The sequence below is a fragment of the Crinia signifera genome, chromosome 7 (assembly GCF_055691185.1).
Source record: "Crinia signifera chromosome 7, ASM5569118v1, whole genome shotgun sequence".
In the NCBI taxonomy this organism is placed as follows: domain Eukaryota; kingdom Metazoa; phylum Chordata; class Amphibia; order Anura; family Myobatrachidae; genus Crinia; species Crinia signifera.
Window position 1 is genome coordinate 27513932 of NC_139223.1, and position 16781 is coordinate 27530712.

Sequence of the window (16781 nt, forward strand, 5' to 3'; positions counted from 1 at the left end):
ATTGATGGCTAGTACCAATAATGCCATCAGTTGACGCATCAAAACTGAACTAGGGATGGACATCGGAAGCTGATGGTTAGCAACCATCGATGTTCCTGGGCTTGACAGATTTTTCATTTGATGCTGTTTGCCATGATTGCTAACATATGACAATCTTTTTTGGGATACCATCCAGTGGCTGTCTATGGTGGCCATGGAGGCACATACCTCCCAACATGACCCTCTCCAGGAGGGACACAATGCTCTGTTTCTGGACTTCTCTATTAATTTATGATTACCATCACCTGTAGTGAAACACCTTTCTTCTCAATTAACCTGTTTAAAACAGGTGATGGCAATCATTAATTAAGAGGAAAGTCAGAAATAGAGCAATGTGTCCCTCCTGGAGAGGGTCATGTTGGGGGGTATGGAAGCGCAGTCCACATTTCCACACATTGGTGGGTTCCCGTGGCCCACTGCACATGTGGGCAGCAGGACCATCACAAGGCATGCAACAATGGTGGCATCACTGGCACGATTTAAATGCTTTCGATATCTAGGTGGGCATTGGTATAATGCTATATATATATATATATATATATATACACACACACATATATATACTTGTAGAACGACCCCATACTATGTGCCTGTCAATGACAGCCACCACCAGCACCCCGCCTGCTGCCATTATATATCATCCCTGTTGCTGCTGCTGCTCCAGTCCCTAATGCCCCTCGCGCTACACACCCAGTCAGGCGGGCGCTACCAACCGGCATGGGGGAGGGGGCGCCGGTGCAGGGAGGATACTGAAGGAGACGTCGCGGGAGAATGTACCCGGTACACCGTAACATCGGCGCAGAGTGTGTCAAGGGCGGCTAGCAGAGTACGGGCGTAACGGCGGGTACCGGCGCAGCTCTCCACCCGCCGTCACCGTGACGCGATGGTACGGCCCAGCATGGGGGCGTGGCGTGAGCAGTACCGCGTCATGTGACCGGAGAGCGGCGGCCATTTTGCGCTGCGGTGAGGTATTTAGAGCGCTGAGAGGCTCCGGAGCTTTTCCAGTGTGAGAGGCGCAGCCGGCGTGACAGTAGTAGCAGCAGCAGCCCGCTTCCCCCTCCTCCTCCTTCACTCCCGCAGCCGCCGCCTCCTCCTTCTCCCCGCCGCCCGGAACTAGCATCTTTCCGCCTCAGCCAGCGGACGCGTCCGACAGCCGCAGCCATGAGCACCGGTACCGCCACCTCTCCCGAGTACTCCGCCTTCTTCGCGGTGATGGGCGCCTCGTCAGCCATGGTGTTCAGCGGTAAGTGTCTGTCAGCCCCGGGAGGAGGGGTCCCTGTCTGGTGTCCTACTGCGGAGGGGGGTAGCAGGGTCTCCTTATAAATGGAGGGTCATTTAATATTACAGAGCTCATCCTTATCTGTACACAGATCTCCCTGGTCATGTGACCGGCTCCTCTAAACCCCTCCCCCTATCGGGTCACTGGAGCGCCTGGTGGTCACGCTCCGGCCCCTCCCGGGCTATAGGTGTTTATGGGCTCTCGGTGACCGGGTAGAAGGGTGGGGGGTGTTTAGTCACGACGGGGGAGTCCGGTCTGTGACGTCACCCGTGGTTTCTGCTGCTGGCGAGCAACGGTCACATGACTGGGGGGTGCACTGGGGAGGGGTCGCCGGCTGCTGGGAACCGGGACTGGGGGAGGTTGAATGAGCGTGTGGCCGGGGCTGCGGGAAGGGGCTCGGCCTGGCGTATAGTGATGTCATAGATACCTGTCAGATCTATAGATCTCTGTGTATTACCGGCCACACCATGTTCAGTGTGTAAGCTTATTGGATGGATCTATCCCTATTATAGAGGAGGTTGGTGCTATAAGATCAGCCACCCTCACTGACTAGCTGCTGGAGTCTGTGCAGCCACCTGCTGTACTGTGTAATTGGCATGTGTGGTATCCTCCCTTTCAGTCCTTAGCTTCCTGGCAATAATTCGTGTTCTATATCCCATGTTATTGCTGCTATACTCCTGCTTACTGATGAGGCGTTCTGGTGCTGTCACCCTGTTGGCTTCTCTTTGCTGCAGGACTTGTGTAGGCAGCTATGAGCAGTGTTTGGCCTACTGTAGGTCCTCATGAGGAGTGTCAGTCTATTGAATGCAGATCTTGGAATCAGGCAAAGATGACACAGCTTAAGTATTTCTGATGCCTTTCATATTGTCTATAAGTCAGTGCCATGTAACGAAGGCAGCTGCAGTGGGATAGATTATTGCAGTAGGCCTCACAGCTATGACATCACTTGTAAGGAGGGTGGTGATGCTGGGTGAGTCCCCCCTGGGCTGCTATGGGCTTGTATCAGAGTGTACTGTATGAGGATGGATACCTTGTGACATCCCATCGGTGTGAGCAGGAAGTCTGACATGGCAGGATTCACATCACAATCCCAGTATTGCTGCTGTCTGCGGTGTTACCTTTGGACTCCTCCTATTGTCTAAGCTCTATCTTACCACCGTATCGGTAGATTGCTGACGAACCAAGGTCATGTGTACTAAGGGGGGACTGCTTACTACTGCTGCCTCTGACAGCACATACTGGCCTCTTCCTAGCTCCATTGAGGCAGCATAATAACCCTGTCCATCATATAATGCACATTTGTGTTGTGACAGTCCTACTGGATCTGGGTCAGCATGTGACCTTCAGGGGGTTTCCTGGTTGCTGGCGGTCTTGCATCATGCATCCTCTGCGGAGGACCATTTTGTGATGGGCCTTGGTGAGCTTTAATCTGCATCCTTCTCAGGGTTGCTGCTCATCGGGGAAGGTGTGCAGAATCCTGTGTTCTCCACTGGCAGATGGTGTTAACACTTCTCTCCTTCCCCCAGCAGGATGCAAATTGGTGTGGGTGAGCTGTATCCTATTAGTGAGCATTGCTTTTAGCATCTCCACTCGCGTTGTCGCTGAAGCTGAGATGTATAGTGTAAAAACCCAGCCAGTGTGAGGCATAGACTCTGAGGTTCTGTTAATTAGATTAGGCTTCCCTTGGCTCTCTACAGCTGTCCTAATAGATTGGCCACACTGGAATAGCAGTCCGGCCTGGTTGTGCGTTCCGGTCACTGCAAAGAAGCTGTTAGTTGCCGACAAGCATGATCGCTAAAAGTAATATAATATTTTGGGAATGGGAACTGGTAACTTAGTTTTGGCCCACCTGATGACTAATATATGATGGAAGTGCAGCTAGGTAACTGGGAACCTGGGGCTCTGAGCTGCTCTTTACACCTAGTGCCCAGTAAAGCCCTCATACACACCAGGCGTTATCTTAAAAGATATCGATCAGATGGAAGCTTCTGAGTGATATTTTACTATATCGCCTTATCTCCCATGCCTCATGAACTACCTTGTCGTACTGGTTAGTGATGGTGCAGCACGACTGTTGTCACCCCTGCCATTGCTCCCTTCCCCGCCGGCATTGGCCAGTGTGTGCATTTACAGATGCTGGGTCCCCACCACCAATATCTGCTTTGGTGTATTGGCCTTTACACTGTTCATTGCCATCTCCCAGGGTACCCAATGAGAGATGTCTAACCAGCTTCAGCAAGCCTTTGATTTGCTGCAGAAAATCGGTAGCATTGGCTGTATGGATGTTGGATAAGGTTATTTGTAAACTGACCTCTGCATGTCTTAAAGACCCAGTCCACTAGCATCAGGCTGTGGTAACCTGGAAGATCTGCTGTGTGCTAGCACAGTATACATTGTGTGCTAGAACAATGTTCTGACAATAACCTAATCATGGATGTTACAGAACTAATTTGCTGCTTCAGTGAACAGCTGGGATTGGATGCAAAGCTGATTCTTACTACAGGCTGTATAGCTGGGTCAGTAGGGCAGCGTGTACAGATCATGTCAGAGCACTTGGCTCTGCTGGATAGTGTCAGTGGTTAGTGTGGGCTAGTCTGGGAGCAAGGACAGAGATCCCAAGGTGATGAAGCACACCACTTACTGGTGCATGTGTCAACAGTGGGACCAGTATTGCTATACATCTGGAAGACTCATAGGCCAATGACTACACTGGTAACCAAATGTGCCTGAAGTAATGGCGGGAGTGTTCTAGTACATGCAAGTAACTGTTGACACTGAACACAAGTTGTGCAAATAGTAAATACCTTTTCGGAATTGTCAAGTTATTACTAGTGCGCCTCTGCTTCAAACCAGGGTTGACCTTAAGTAGTTGCACCTTATCGTTATTGTAAGATACATTCATAGATTTGATGATCTGAAGAACTGTGTGCATAATACGGTGGACAACAATGCATCATTCTGATGTGTACTGGCCTAAAGGTGCCCACACACCGTGCAATGTACTCCATGCCCACCTGCTTCACATACCTTTTATACTTCAACATGTGGGGTGTTCAGGAGTTCACGTTGCAAGCGCAAAACACACTGCCGGCACATTTAGTCTGAATTCCTTGCCAGGTATAAGCTGCAGCAAAAGTGCCTCCCAGTATGTTAAAAAATAAAGTGGACATTTTGGAATTGTTTACAAGGGCTTCTAAGTACTGAATTAAGTCTCTATAGGCTGGCCACCTACACCTCTGGCTAATTCTGACCCCATTTCATATGCCCCACTATACTTTGCATAGAAACATTCCCAAACATGCTGTATTGGGGCCACTGTCTAACTTATACTGTATACCCGTTCCATAGGAAATGAAGACTGACCAATACTTCTTAATCACTGCTTTTAAGATAGATTTGGCATAAAACTGCATTGCAGTTGATGTAAAATAAGCTATGGATTGGATCGGTCCACTTTACTGCCATGTGAGACTGCAGTAGCTACTGGCAAATGCTGCAGGATACTATACACCTGTCATTATCAGCACTGCTATCCTTACGATTGCCTCTGAATGGAGAAGGCATGCCAATGTGCAAACACCTGCAACTATTGACTTAAAATCTGTGGGTGCAGTTATAGATTCACTGCATCTGTGGGGCAGCACTTTCCATGACTGGCAGCCACTGGCTCTGGGCTGAACAGGATCTTGCAAGATGCCCAGTGAACAAAGGCACATGAATAGCAGAATTTAAAGAGGAAGGTCAAAGGTTTGTAGTGACTCAATAACACTAAATGTCCTGCACACTTACTGCACTTACTAATATACAAATTAGAGTTAACGGACGGTGTAGTGGTTAGCATTACTGCCACACAGCACTGAGGTCATGGGTTCGATACCCACCATGGCTAACTGTGCAGAGTTTGTATATTTTCCCCATAGCTGCATGGGTTTCCTCCGGGTACTCCGGTTTCCTCCCACAATCCAAAATATACTGGTGGGTATATGGCTCCCAAAAAATTAACCCTGGAATGTCTGTGTGCATGTACATGTGGTAGGGAATATAGATTGTAAGCTCCACTGGGGCAGGGACTGATGTGAATGGTCAAATCTCTGTAAAGCGCTGCGGAATCTGTGTGCTATAGAAGAAACTGCTAATTAATAAATAATAATAAAACAGCCACCTATTCAATTGCTGCTGTAATCGAGTGCATCGAACAGGTGATGATTCCCCCTTGCATAAATACCATGGCAACTATCTCGGTATTAAATGCTGGTCACTTTGCTTTGCTTTATTTATGCATCAAATTCTTTACAGCATTTATGATTTGGCAAAACCAGTTCGCCACCTGTGATAGCGGGCAGCGCCTATTCTGTGGTCAGTCATGGGACTGGCTCGCTTGTAGTATCAGACCTCCAGTTCCTATCAGTGCAAACCTGGAATTTCACACTATTTTACTTCCTCCCTGGAAACTGAAAGCAAATACCATTGTGTAATGAGTGACTACACTGCATAGCTTTACTACATGTAGTCATGTGCAATGGCCATGTGACCTGTGGGTAACTCCCTGTATAGCCGCCATTCACGTTCACTCGTAGTCCCATGTACAGTATATGGTTTCTGTAATGTTTATAGATCACACATATTCCGCAGCGCTGTACAGAGAACACTCCCATCAGTCCCTGCTCCAGTGGAGCTTACAATCTATATTCCCCACATGTACAGGCACACAGACATTCTAAGGTTAAATTGTTTTGGGTTGTGGGATGAAATCAACACAAGCACTGAGAGAATATACAAACTCCACACAGTTAAAGCCATGGTGGGAATGGAACCCATGACCTCAGCGCTGTGAGGTGGTAATGCTAACCATTACACCATCCGTGCTGCCCTAATGTATTTCCTTATGACTAGTGATTCCTGAATGCAGCAGAGGAATAGTATATGGGGAAATGTGTAGATTGGTTGTACCCTGTACTTGTCCTACATTGTCTTGTGCTGTAAAGTACTGGTTTGCTCATCGGTTTATGTACTTTGTTAGGCACTGGCAGAACCCTTACGGGCCATAGAGTGTGATGTAATAGAACCCTTGTCTTTGCCTTATAAACAGAACATGACCTTTATTAGTGTTTGTTCTAGTCCATGTTCTCATTAGAGAGAACGCAGGCGATGACTAGATGTTTAGCGCACACCTGAAATATCTAGCCCAGGGACAATGATGAGTGGGGCCTACACACAGCGATTTGTGCTTGGCTTCTAAGCAGATGGCTTAGAAAAAAGGCAGAAATTGCTATGTGTAGGCCCCATAAGACTGGTGGTTCTACATGATAAAGATATGCTCTCCCCAACAGAGCAGCTGATCAGGTAAGGTAGGCGGACACTTGGCTGTCAGCTGCACAATGCTAGGCCAGATATCGCATAAATTTGCACTTCGATGTCTGGTCCCTGCAGTCTGTATACATGTGGTGAGCAGGTCTCCCCTTCACATGCAGATACTGATATCTCTCAGATGGCTCTGCATAGGCTGTACTGGAGATACAATCTCCTCAGTCTGTCTGAGGTCATGCAGGTGTACAACCCACCCATCTGCTGCCTATGTATCACTAAAACTAGTGTGTATCCAGCTGTACTGAGAACTTCTGACTTATAACAGAATCTAGAAAATGACAGCTTTGTCCTCTCGCTTTCCCATAGACTGTTACACGAATGTGCTTTCCTCCTTATGAGTAGCATTAAATCTTTCTGTTAGGCGTTTGCTGCCATCATGGTGGCCTGATAGCACATAGAGAAATAGGGGCAACCTAACCTGTAAAGTAGTGTGTAAGTGGGCCACAGTGTCTAGCCTTTTGGCATGTAGTATTCAGTGTGGTCCCCCATGCGTGTATTCGTCACTGCGCTTCCAGTCTCTGCTTTCTGTGCAGGGACTTGTAATCCTGCTTCATGCAGATGTGGTGACTTGGGTAGAGGATCACAGCTGCCAGTAACACATTTGCTGGAGCCAATTGACTCTCAAACTATAATCTCTACCAGTCGGCAAGCATCTGGTTGCTACAGCAACTGCAATATTTCTAGTTCCTCTGAATCTGTTGCTTTGTATTTGCTGTATTAGCATTTATTCATGCTTGGCATAGACAAGTGTTAAAATTGTCTTCAGAAGCAGCTTCTAAATTTAAAAGATGTTTTGGAATTAGATGTACATATACTTTTTTAATGCTAGTCCTAGCCTTGCACATGTCGGCTGCCATTCTACTGGAATCTGCAGGAGAATCAAACCAAAACCCCAATTTTAAACTACATTCCTTGTGGTACAGAGATGGTGAATGTCCCAAACTTTATTTTTGGGTATCCACTTTTAAGTGAAGGATGTGCTCATGGTGTACCATGAAAATAAACTTTACAATATGTAGCACATTCTCACATGTGACTATAGTAAGCACATTAAGGTATCTCTATCAGAACTGATGTTCACAAATGTGATAAGCACAGATAGTATATAGGAAGGGCCACCGCTTCTGGTGTATAGTCTGGGTTTTCTCTAGCACTACCTTTCAGTGTGAATGCGACGAATGATGCGCCAGTTCATCAAGATTGTTCGGCAACTGTGCACGCAGCTCAATTTGGATATCTTTTAAAAAGCGCCTATTACGTGTAGCTGGATCTTTCTTTCGTCCAGGACACTGGGTTCAAGGGAAATTGGTCATCAATGACTTTCAATGAAATTGGTCAAAAAAATTGTACAGTATGCACACCTTTACTGTAATTGGTGGGGAAAGGTGAAGTCCCTCGACATGCTTGCTGCAGTGGGCATATCCTGGATACTACTCCACAGCATTGGAAGGCTACAGCAGCTGTATCCTGCTATTCACTTTATTAATAACCTAGGATCATCCATGACTTCCATAACTTGTCACGTTTTCTCCTACGATCCCCATGTCAGCTATAACACTGGGATATCTTCCCTCCTCCTAGTTTAGACAGGGTCTTTTTCAGGGACCGCCCACCTTGGGTATATCAGGCTCCTCCCATCCCTGTTTTTTTTTTTTTTTTGGTCTTAGTTAGGCAGAGCAGGGGTTTTAATTTTGTTTCTCTTACAGCTGGAGCTGGTGGGGTGGCTCCCCGGGAAGGATAGTATGTGTAGAGTGTGGTCGGTAGATTTCTGCCTCACATACTACATATATACCTGTCATATTCTCTCTTAGAAAAATTCATGGCATTATGGTACCTGTAGTGCACCAGCGTGGCGGTTGTTACCGGTGGTCTGTGGACGAGAATCGGTGCAGAGAGAAGCTGTCTAGAGACCTGTAGGTCTGACAGCGGGGACGGCATACTGCAACTGCCACACTTGTACTTGAAGCAGGTGCTGGTCATGTACAAGCAGAGAATAAAGTGTAATGGGGTGCTGCTGACTGCCTGTAGTAGTACCCCTTGACTTCAGTTGGTTGTGATTGGTCCTTATAACACATTAAGTTGTGGCTTCAGCTCGGCTGACATGCTTTGTAACTATCATGCTGCAGTCCCATATCGGACTCCAGGCGAAGTGGCCATTTTTTTGTAGCGTATTACCTTGCAGGACTGCCTTGCTAACACATGAGTCACCTTGTAGCTCCTGCAGCATAGGAAGTGCAGCATCTGCAGCTCTGTACACAAGCTGCATAGAAAGTTGCATAGAAAGTAATGTAAATCGGGGTATTTCACACTAGGTGAGGTACCCCTCTGGCTGATCTCATACAGGGATGATGGCTCCCAAGTTACATGAACAGGAATGGTCTATTTCCAAACCCAACCACTAAACTGCAGATATGTTGGCCTTGAAGCAGGAATTCTAGTTTGACTCATCCATTATGGTGCAGTGGAATTCATTGATGCCCTTTATGGTTGCTTGAGCTAAGGAAGCAGTGATCAGTTTGGTCCCTTGCATGTGTAACTGACCAGCAGTCATGTAGTGCGCAGATAACCCTCCAACATCCATATGTACCTGCAGTCACATGACCATGCTGATATTGGCTTGTTACGATCTGTGCCTAGAGGTACCCAGTAATCCCATAGTTCCTACAGGAGCCTCATTGGGTCGCTTGCAGGCCAGTTGCTGGTTTGTCTACTTCTCCACGTCTCTGCTACAGATGTGGTCTGCAGTGCATCGCTATGCAGAGACGTAGCCGTCAGTGCAGAAGCACCAGCTATAATTAGACTGGATTTCCTCCAGAGACTATTAAATGAGGCTATTTGCATAGCGGAGCGGTGTATTGTCTCCGGGCTTTCGTGCCTCTATCCCACTGCTCGTCCTCAGCCTGCTTGTTTAGATGTGGCTACTACAATGATCCCCTTTTGCCTCCTGGTGACTTATGATGGCTGTACAGGTCAGAAGGATAATGCTATGGTTGGATCAGTAGCATTTCTGGGTCAGCAGAGTAGGTCCTGTCCGGTCTCCAGTTGCTTGTAGCCAGAATCTCCAGTAACCACGTCAGCCAGTTTGGCCTCCTGTTTTTAGGTGCATATGAAGCACCTATAGATTGTTACTATGGTTACTTTGTAGGATGTAATACAGATCTCAGGATGCTGGCTGTCAAAATTCTGCCAGACAGATCTAGGTACAAATGTATCCAATAAGTACTTACAAGTGATCACAAAGATGCACTTAATACACATTTTACATATTCCTTCTATGTGACAATATAGGTTGTAAGCTTGCAGCAGGAACCTCCTACCTCCAAAGTTTGTCTGGTTTTTACCCAGTTTGTTCTACCACTGTCTCCAATTGTAAAGTGTAACGGAATCTGCTGCGCTATATAAGATGCTGTCAATGAAAATGACAAACTGAACTTTACATGTAAATCTTATTCATCATAGGTACATGGTTCATAAGCATTGGAATTCCTATAAAGGACCTGATTTCAGGAACATAACTTTTGCAATCCCTTTGTACCTGGATAACACTAAGAGGTTACCCTATTATTGCTATTATCTATGGAGGGTTTTATGATTAATGAGTCTCCCAATGACATTTTATTCATTATAACAATCACCTGCAAATAAAATGTAATGGGGAAGGTCAACATGGGTTTACATTTTTGTGCCGAAGGGCAGTATTTCATGTCTTACCATACAATAGGGTTTCTCTGTGCCTGGAACATGGCGAGGGGTCATGGCTCACCGATGCAGTGTTCATGACGACATTTGTGAGAACAGTGTCGGCCTTTTGACTGTCTGTTTCCCATGTGAACCTAATGACCCTACCGACCTTTTGAGGGTGTCTCCCTAAGGCCTGTCAATTTAATGATCCCAACCAGTTACAAATGGAGGATAACAAGTAGCACCACACTTCTGCTCAAATGCTCTTAATCATTGCATCCCAGTATTGGAGGGTGGTGGTACCTAAGTAGGTGTCGAGGAGACTGAAGAGTAAGGGAAGGGCAGGAGCACTGCTGAGGTCAAGAGGTAGGGTGAGGAAGGGGGCCCCTACTCATAAGAGTTAACATTAAAAGGAGGTGGGTGGACGAATGAAAAACAATAGGATAAATAGGAACAGATGGAAGGATATGAGGAGCAAAAGAGGTTAGGAGGAGGGATAGGCTAGTCGGAAGAAGTGCGTTTTGAGGGAGCGCTTGAAGGAGGTAAGGGTATCAGAAAGCCTGATGGGTGGCGGGAGGTTGTTCCAGTGCATGGGGGCAGTGCGAGAAGTATTGGACATGGGAGTGGGAGGAGGTGATTAGGTGAGAGGTCAGTTGGTGGTGGAGCGAAGAGGACGGGAGGGAGTGTGGATAGAAATCAGTGAAGACTGAGGAGGAGAGCGCCTTGTAGGTGGTGGTGCGGAGTTTAAAGAGAACTCTGAAAGCAATGGGGAGCCAGTGAAGAGAAAGACAGAGGGGGAGGCGGAGGTAGAGCGGTGTTAACAATGGATTGGAGAAGGGTGAGAGGTAGCCCATAGGATGTTGCAGCAATCAAGGTGGGAGATGACAAGAGAGTGAATGAGAATTTTGGTCACGTCAGTGGAGAGGAATGGTCTGATGTGCAAGGTGTTGCAGAGGTGAAAGCAGCAAGACGGAGCACAAATGTGGGGGGTGAAAGAGGGAGGAGTCAATGACAGAGGCAACGCATTTGGTCGGTCGAGGTGATCTGTTTCACCAATGCTGATGGAGATAGTGGGAGAAGAGGGGATGTTTGGGGGATGAAGTTCAGTTTTAGCCATGTTTAGTTTCAGGAAGCGTTGGGTCATCCAGGCTGAGATGGCCGTGAGGCATTTGGAGACCTTTGACAGGAGTGATGGGGATAGGTCGGGGGAGGAGATATAGATTAGGGTATCATCAGCATTAAGGTGGTAATGGAAGCCGTAGGGGCTGATGAGGGAACACTTCTGTACAACACTTGTATTGCCTATGGCTTTCCCTCATGAATATCCCAAAGGTCTGTTATGTTACTATAGATATTGTTGTGAAATTCAGAGGAAGTATCAGATATATGAAACCCAAAGCAGTCACATTCATTAGAGATGGAATGACTGGGGCAGCGGCTGTGGGGCTTGGAGGAGCTGTCCATGGTACCTCAGAGCCCATCATCTGCACTGTATGGGAGCTGGAAATGACGTCCTGCTTTCTGCAACCAGTGTATGCATACACATTATGTGCTGCAATGGGGACCTGCCCCTTGTGCAGTATAGGACGGGGCTATTCTGCTGCTCCAGTGATCTGCTGCAGGCTGATGCATTGTTCCGCCTGAAAGCTGACACTAAACTATACTGTAACTTGCTTTGCCCGGTCACTGTACAAACCTTCCGCCCCACCCTCTGTAGTCATGTGAGACAAGGAACAGAGAACCTTGTGCTGGTCACATGACTGAAGTATGACCAAACTACTATGTGGAATGGAATTCCTCTTTCCAGCTGCAGTATGATTGTCTGGTCTACAGCTTATCTCAAACACTGCTTCCCGATAAGTGTCTGGTTTTTCTTAGAGTTTATGCAGTGCCTGCTGGGTGTATTGACTGTATGCTGCTAGGGCTTGGTACTGGAGAATACTTCATGGCTATCTCTAGGTGCAGGCGCTTTAAGCTTACATTTAAGGGATATTCACTCTATAAACGCTTGATGAGCAATGAATGATCAAGAGTCAATTTAAATGTCACAAACCCTAGGATGTTTTGATTGCAGCAATTGGGTGTGCAGCTTTAAAAGGTAAACTGACCTATTCCTGCACTTGTCATTGTTGTGTTTACCTCATGTGACCCATGAAGGAAAATAGTAGAATAATAGAAGATACAAGTATTGGGGAGAGTATACCTCAATCTCCTGTCCTAATAATGGTTGTCACGACGCCCCAGGCTTCTGGCCACAAACATACTGACCGCCTGTCTGCCACACATTCGGCTGCTTGTAATTAAATCCCAGAATATTACTATTTACAGCTTCTTATATAGTGCAGCAGATCGGATCAGCAGACAATGAGCGTCTTGCTAGGAAGATCAGCCTAGCAGCAGCATTACAATGGATTGCAGTGGTGAGAGTCTGTTCTTGGGAAGAGCAGTTAGGAGACTATTGCAATAACCAATTCGGGATATTATGAGTGCATGGATAAGATTTAGTAGTGTCATGTGTGAGATAGGGTCGTATTTTGGATATGTTTTTCAGATGCATGTAACATGATTTGGAGACAGATTGAATGTGGGGTAGAAAGGACAGTTCAGAGTCAAGGATGACCCCTAAGCAACGAGCTTGCTGGGTAGATTGAGTTGTCAACAGTGATGGAGATATCAGGATGGTAACTGTTCTTAGTTGGCGGGAATAGAAGTAATTCAGTTTTGGAAATATTGAGTTTGAGGTGGCGAGAAGACATCCAGGATGAGATGGCAGAGAGGGATTCAGACTCAGCCCGAAACCACTATTAAAGAAGCCTATTACGTGTGTATATATACACCCTCTGTAGCACACTAGTAGTAACTACCCTATAGTGTGACCCTACCAGAAAAGCTTTATCGTTCTCTGGAACTACATACTCATTGCTCTGTGCCTACTCCGCTTCCTGCCCTGCAGTATTAACTGCCAGTCTGCTTTCCTGTGGCTTCCCCCTAGTGGTGACTTCTGTATATTGTATCATAACATAATACCTTCATTAAATCAAATTGCTGATTCTTTCCCTAAACCAGGAATGCCCAGGATGCACATAATCAGGTGCTGTGGAACTACACCTCCCAGCATGCCCTGTCAGTTTTTTTCTTTTAGGGCATGCTGGCAAGGCCATAGCAGCCGGACAGCTGCTTGTAGAGTGCTCCTGCAGGTTGTGTATGGTCAGCACTTACAGCCAATTAGGAATGTGCTTTTCTCCTGCTCTGCCCAGCCCTGTAGTGTGGATGAGCTGCATATTCATTCATGCTGTAACTCTCTCCCCCTCTCTCCACAGCATTGGGAGCTGCCTATGGCACGGCGAAGAGTGGCACAGGAATTGCAGCCATGTCTGTCATGAGGCCTGAGCTGATCATGAAGTCCATCATTCCTGTGGTTATGGCGGGTATCATAGCCATCTATGGACTGGTAGTGGCAGTGCTTATTGCAAACTCTCTTACAATTGACATCACACTATACAAGTAAGTACTTGTGGACCCGTTGTTGCTGCCTTATATATACATGACCTGATAAATCCTGTAAATCTGCGGTAGGCCAATTACCCTGATGGCTTATTGTACAGTGTAAGCATGTTGGCACTTTCTTCAGGACCAGTGCCTTAGGGGTGAGAATGACCATACCAGGTCTGTGTTCTGCAGAAGAGGTAGTATAGGCCAGGCATGTCCAAACTGTGGCCCTCCAGCTGTTGTGAAACTACACATCCCAGCATGCCTTGCCATGGTTTTAGCATTCCTTAATAGCAAAACTGTGGCAAGGCATGATGGGACTTGTAATTTCACAACAGCCAGAGGGCCATGGTTTGGACATGCCTGTTAGAGGCGTTCAGTTGGCCAGGGCTTGCCGCAAGACATCAGTTTGCTGGTTAAGGGTATTAGGTTACTCCATTATTGCCGGTAACTAGCCACTTATTGCAGCGTTTCTGGGTCTAGCCACAGGTGGTAACTGTATAGCTCCAGATACTTAACACAGTGAATAAACTCACTGGCAAGTACTGCAGGCAATGGTCTGCCATAATAAGTGTTTATAGGCTGGAGTCCCACAATGTAACCCATGGGTCCTCAAACTGCGGCCCTCCAGATGTTGTGAAACTACAAATCCCAGCATGCCTTGCCACAGTTTTAACACTCCCTTATAGCAAAACTGGCAAGGCATGCTGGGATTTGTAGTTTCACAACATCTGGAGGGCCGCAGTTTGAGGACCCATGATGTAACCTGTTCTGTGCATCGATGCACTTTGGCCCATGTGTTGATGAGTAGGTCTCTGTTATGGGGCCTACACCGGGAGATTTGCCTACAGTGTGCTGAGTGATTGGTCAGGGGGAGCACACTGGCCCTGACTGGCCATCCATCTAGATTTATCCTGCATGCTTGATAGCTCCATGTGTTGCTGGTGCTATGGCACCTACACATGGCGAGATGTAGGGGCATTTTTCTAAGCGATTTTAGTTAAATCGCTTGGATAATGCCCTAAAACTGCCCCATGTGTCTGCCCCATTCGTTTCCTCATTTAATACATGGAAGCATCCGCTGTCCTGCATCTCATTGATGTAGAAAACTCTGGGAACCAAGGTTAAGTTACCATAAACCAGGCATGTCCAGACTATGGCCCTCCAGCTGTTGTGAAACTACAAGTCCCATCATGCCTTGCAACAGTTTTGCCTCTAGGGCAGGGCTGGGCAACACCGGCCCTCCAGATGTTGCACTACACATCCCAGCATACCTTGCATCGGTTTCAGCATGGCCACATAGCAAAACTAATGCAAAGCATCCTGGGATGTGTAGTTCATTAACATCTGGAGGGCCGGTGTTGCCCAGCCCTGCTCTAGGGAGTGCTAAAACTATAGCAAGGCATGCTGGGATGTGGTGTTTCACAACAGCTGGAGGGCCATAGTTTGGACATGCCTGCCATAAACTAATAAGTATGGACCGAATTTATGGAATATACAGGTTGAGTTCCCTTATCCAAATTCCAAAAAGCATTCTCTCTAGCCAAAATTTTTCAACTGAACTCAGCACATTTATGTTATAGTTCGGTTTTCTGTTTTGTTACCATAAAATCTGAATATGGACTAATCACTTTTTGTTTTTGTTTGCAGGAGCTTCTTACAACTAGGTGCCGGCCTCAGTGTGGGCTTGAGCGGTCTCGCTGCCGGTTTTGCCATCGGTATTGTGGGAGATGCAGGAGTGCGGGGGACAGCGCAGCAGCCCCGACTATTCGTAGGCATGATCCTCATCCTCATTTTTGCTGAAGTCTTGGGTCTGTACGGTCTGATCGTGGCCCTCATCCTGTCCACAAAATAAAGATGTCTCCCTTCTTCCCCAGCGTTCCAGAAGTCGCCACTTTACAAATGGTTTTATCTCGTGTACAGTCATCCTCGGCCCACCCCTGATTCAGTAGATTCTCTTCCCCCTTCTCTCCCTGTAACTGCACAATTGTAAGTTAGTGACTGTTGTGTGTATCCCTCTAGCTATAATCATCAGATGGACTTCAGGCAATAAGGGGTCCTGATGCCAGTGGTCCAGGCAGGAAGCTGGCATCACTTTCACAATCCTCGCCAGACTCCTTCTGCGTGCAGTGTTTTTTTTTTCCTCCATTCAATGTCTTATTTATAAATATAAAAAAATCTTCATTGTTCATACTTTATAAAGGAGCCAGCTGTTTCTTTCCTCCTGTAACTTATCCCTGCCCTCCTCCTTCGCTGCATATATATTTAATCTCTTGCTGTATCTGTGTGGGTTCTCCTTGTAAGTGCTAAGCATTCCCTGGTTGTAATTTGGTTTGATTGCTGTAATGTTCTGACATTGGAGTGAGGTCTCAATATATCTATATATTTTTGTTCTAGTTTTTTTGTTTTAATACAAGGAAAAAAAAAAATTATGATTCCCGTCCGTGTTAACTGGTGACCAGAATATTTTAAAAAAGCAAAATCTTGACTTGTGATACAGATGCGCCCGATGCTGGGTCTCAGTTGCACATTTCCAAATAAAACCTCTCCATACACAGGCTGTCCCTTTTTATTGTCCACTCTTCCATGAGTGAATGTGTCGCTGGACTCGGGTGATTGAAGTCCTGCAGGGTGGTGAAAGAAAGTGATCTCCTGCAAGGAGCATGTAAAGCAATGGAAGTTTGGGGTATTCATGTAAAGATTAATAAATGGTCATTCAGTTACAGCACAAGTGCAGCCGTATCTGCTGTAGCGAGAACCCTTTTTTTTTTTTTTTTTTAAACACGATGTGAACAAAATCTGCACCAATGACTCTTGGCTAATAGGATTTACTCCTTTAACCCTTTGAATAACATTATCTGTGATGTGACAAATATCTGCTAAAAATACCAGTGTCGCTCACATTTGTTATGTAAATTCAAATAAA

General features: G+C 46.5%; 1 protein-coding gene across 1 annotated transcript; it reads left to right on the forward strand.

Annotated features, from left to right (window-relative positions):
* The first annotated feature begins 973 nt into the window (after window positions 1-973).
* On the forward strand, window positions 974-16410 carry ATP6V0C (ATPase H+ transporting V0 subunit c). The gene is made up of 3 exons (XM_083152665.1): window positions 974-1282; window positions 13687-13870; window positions 15506-16410. The coding sequence occupies exons 1-3, from the start codon at window positions 1201-1203 to the stop codon at window positions 15708-15710; spliced, it is 471 nt and encodes a 156-aa protein (XP_083008791.1). The 5' UTR covers window positions 974-1200; the 3' UTR covers window positions 15711-16410.
* Window positions 16411-16781: the final 371 nt, after the last annotated feature.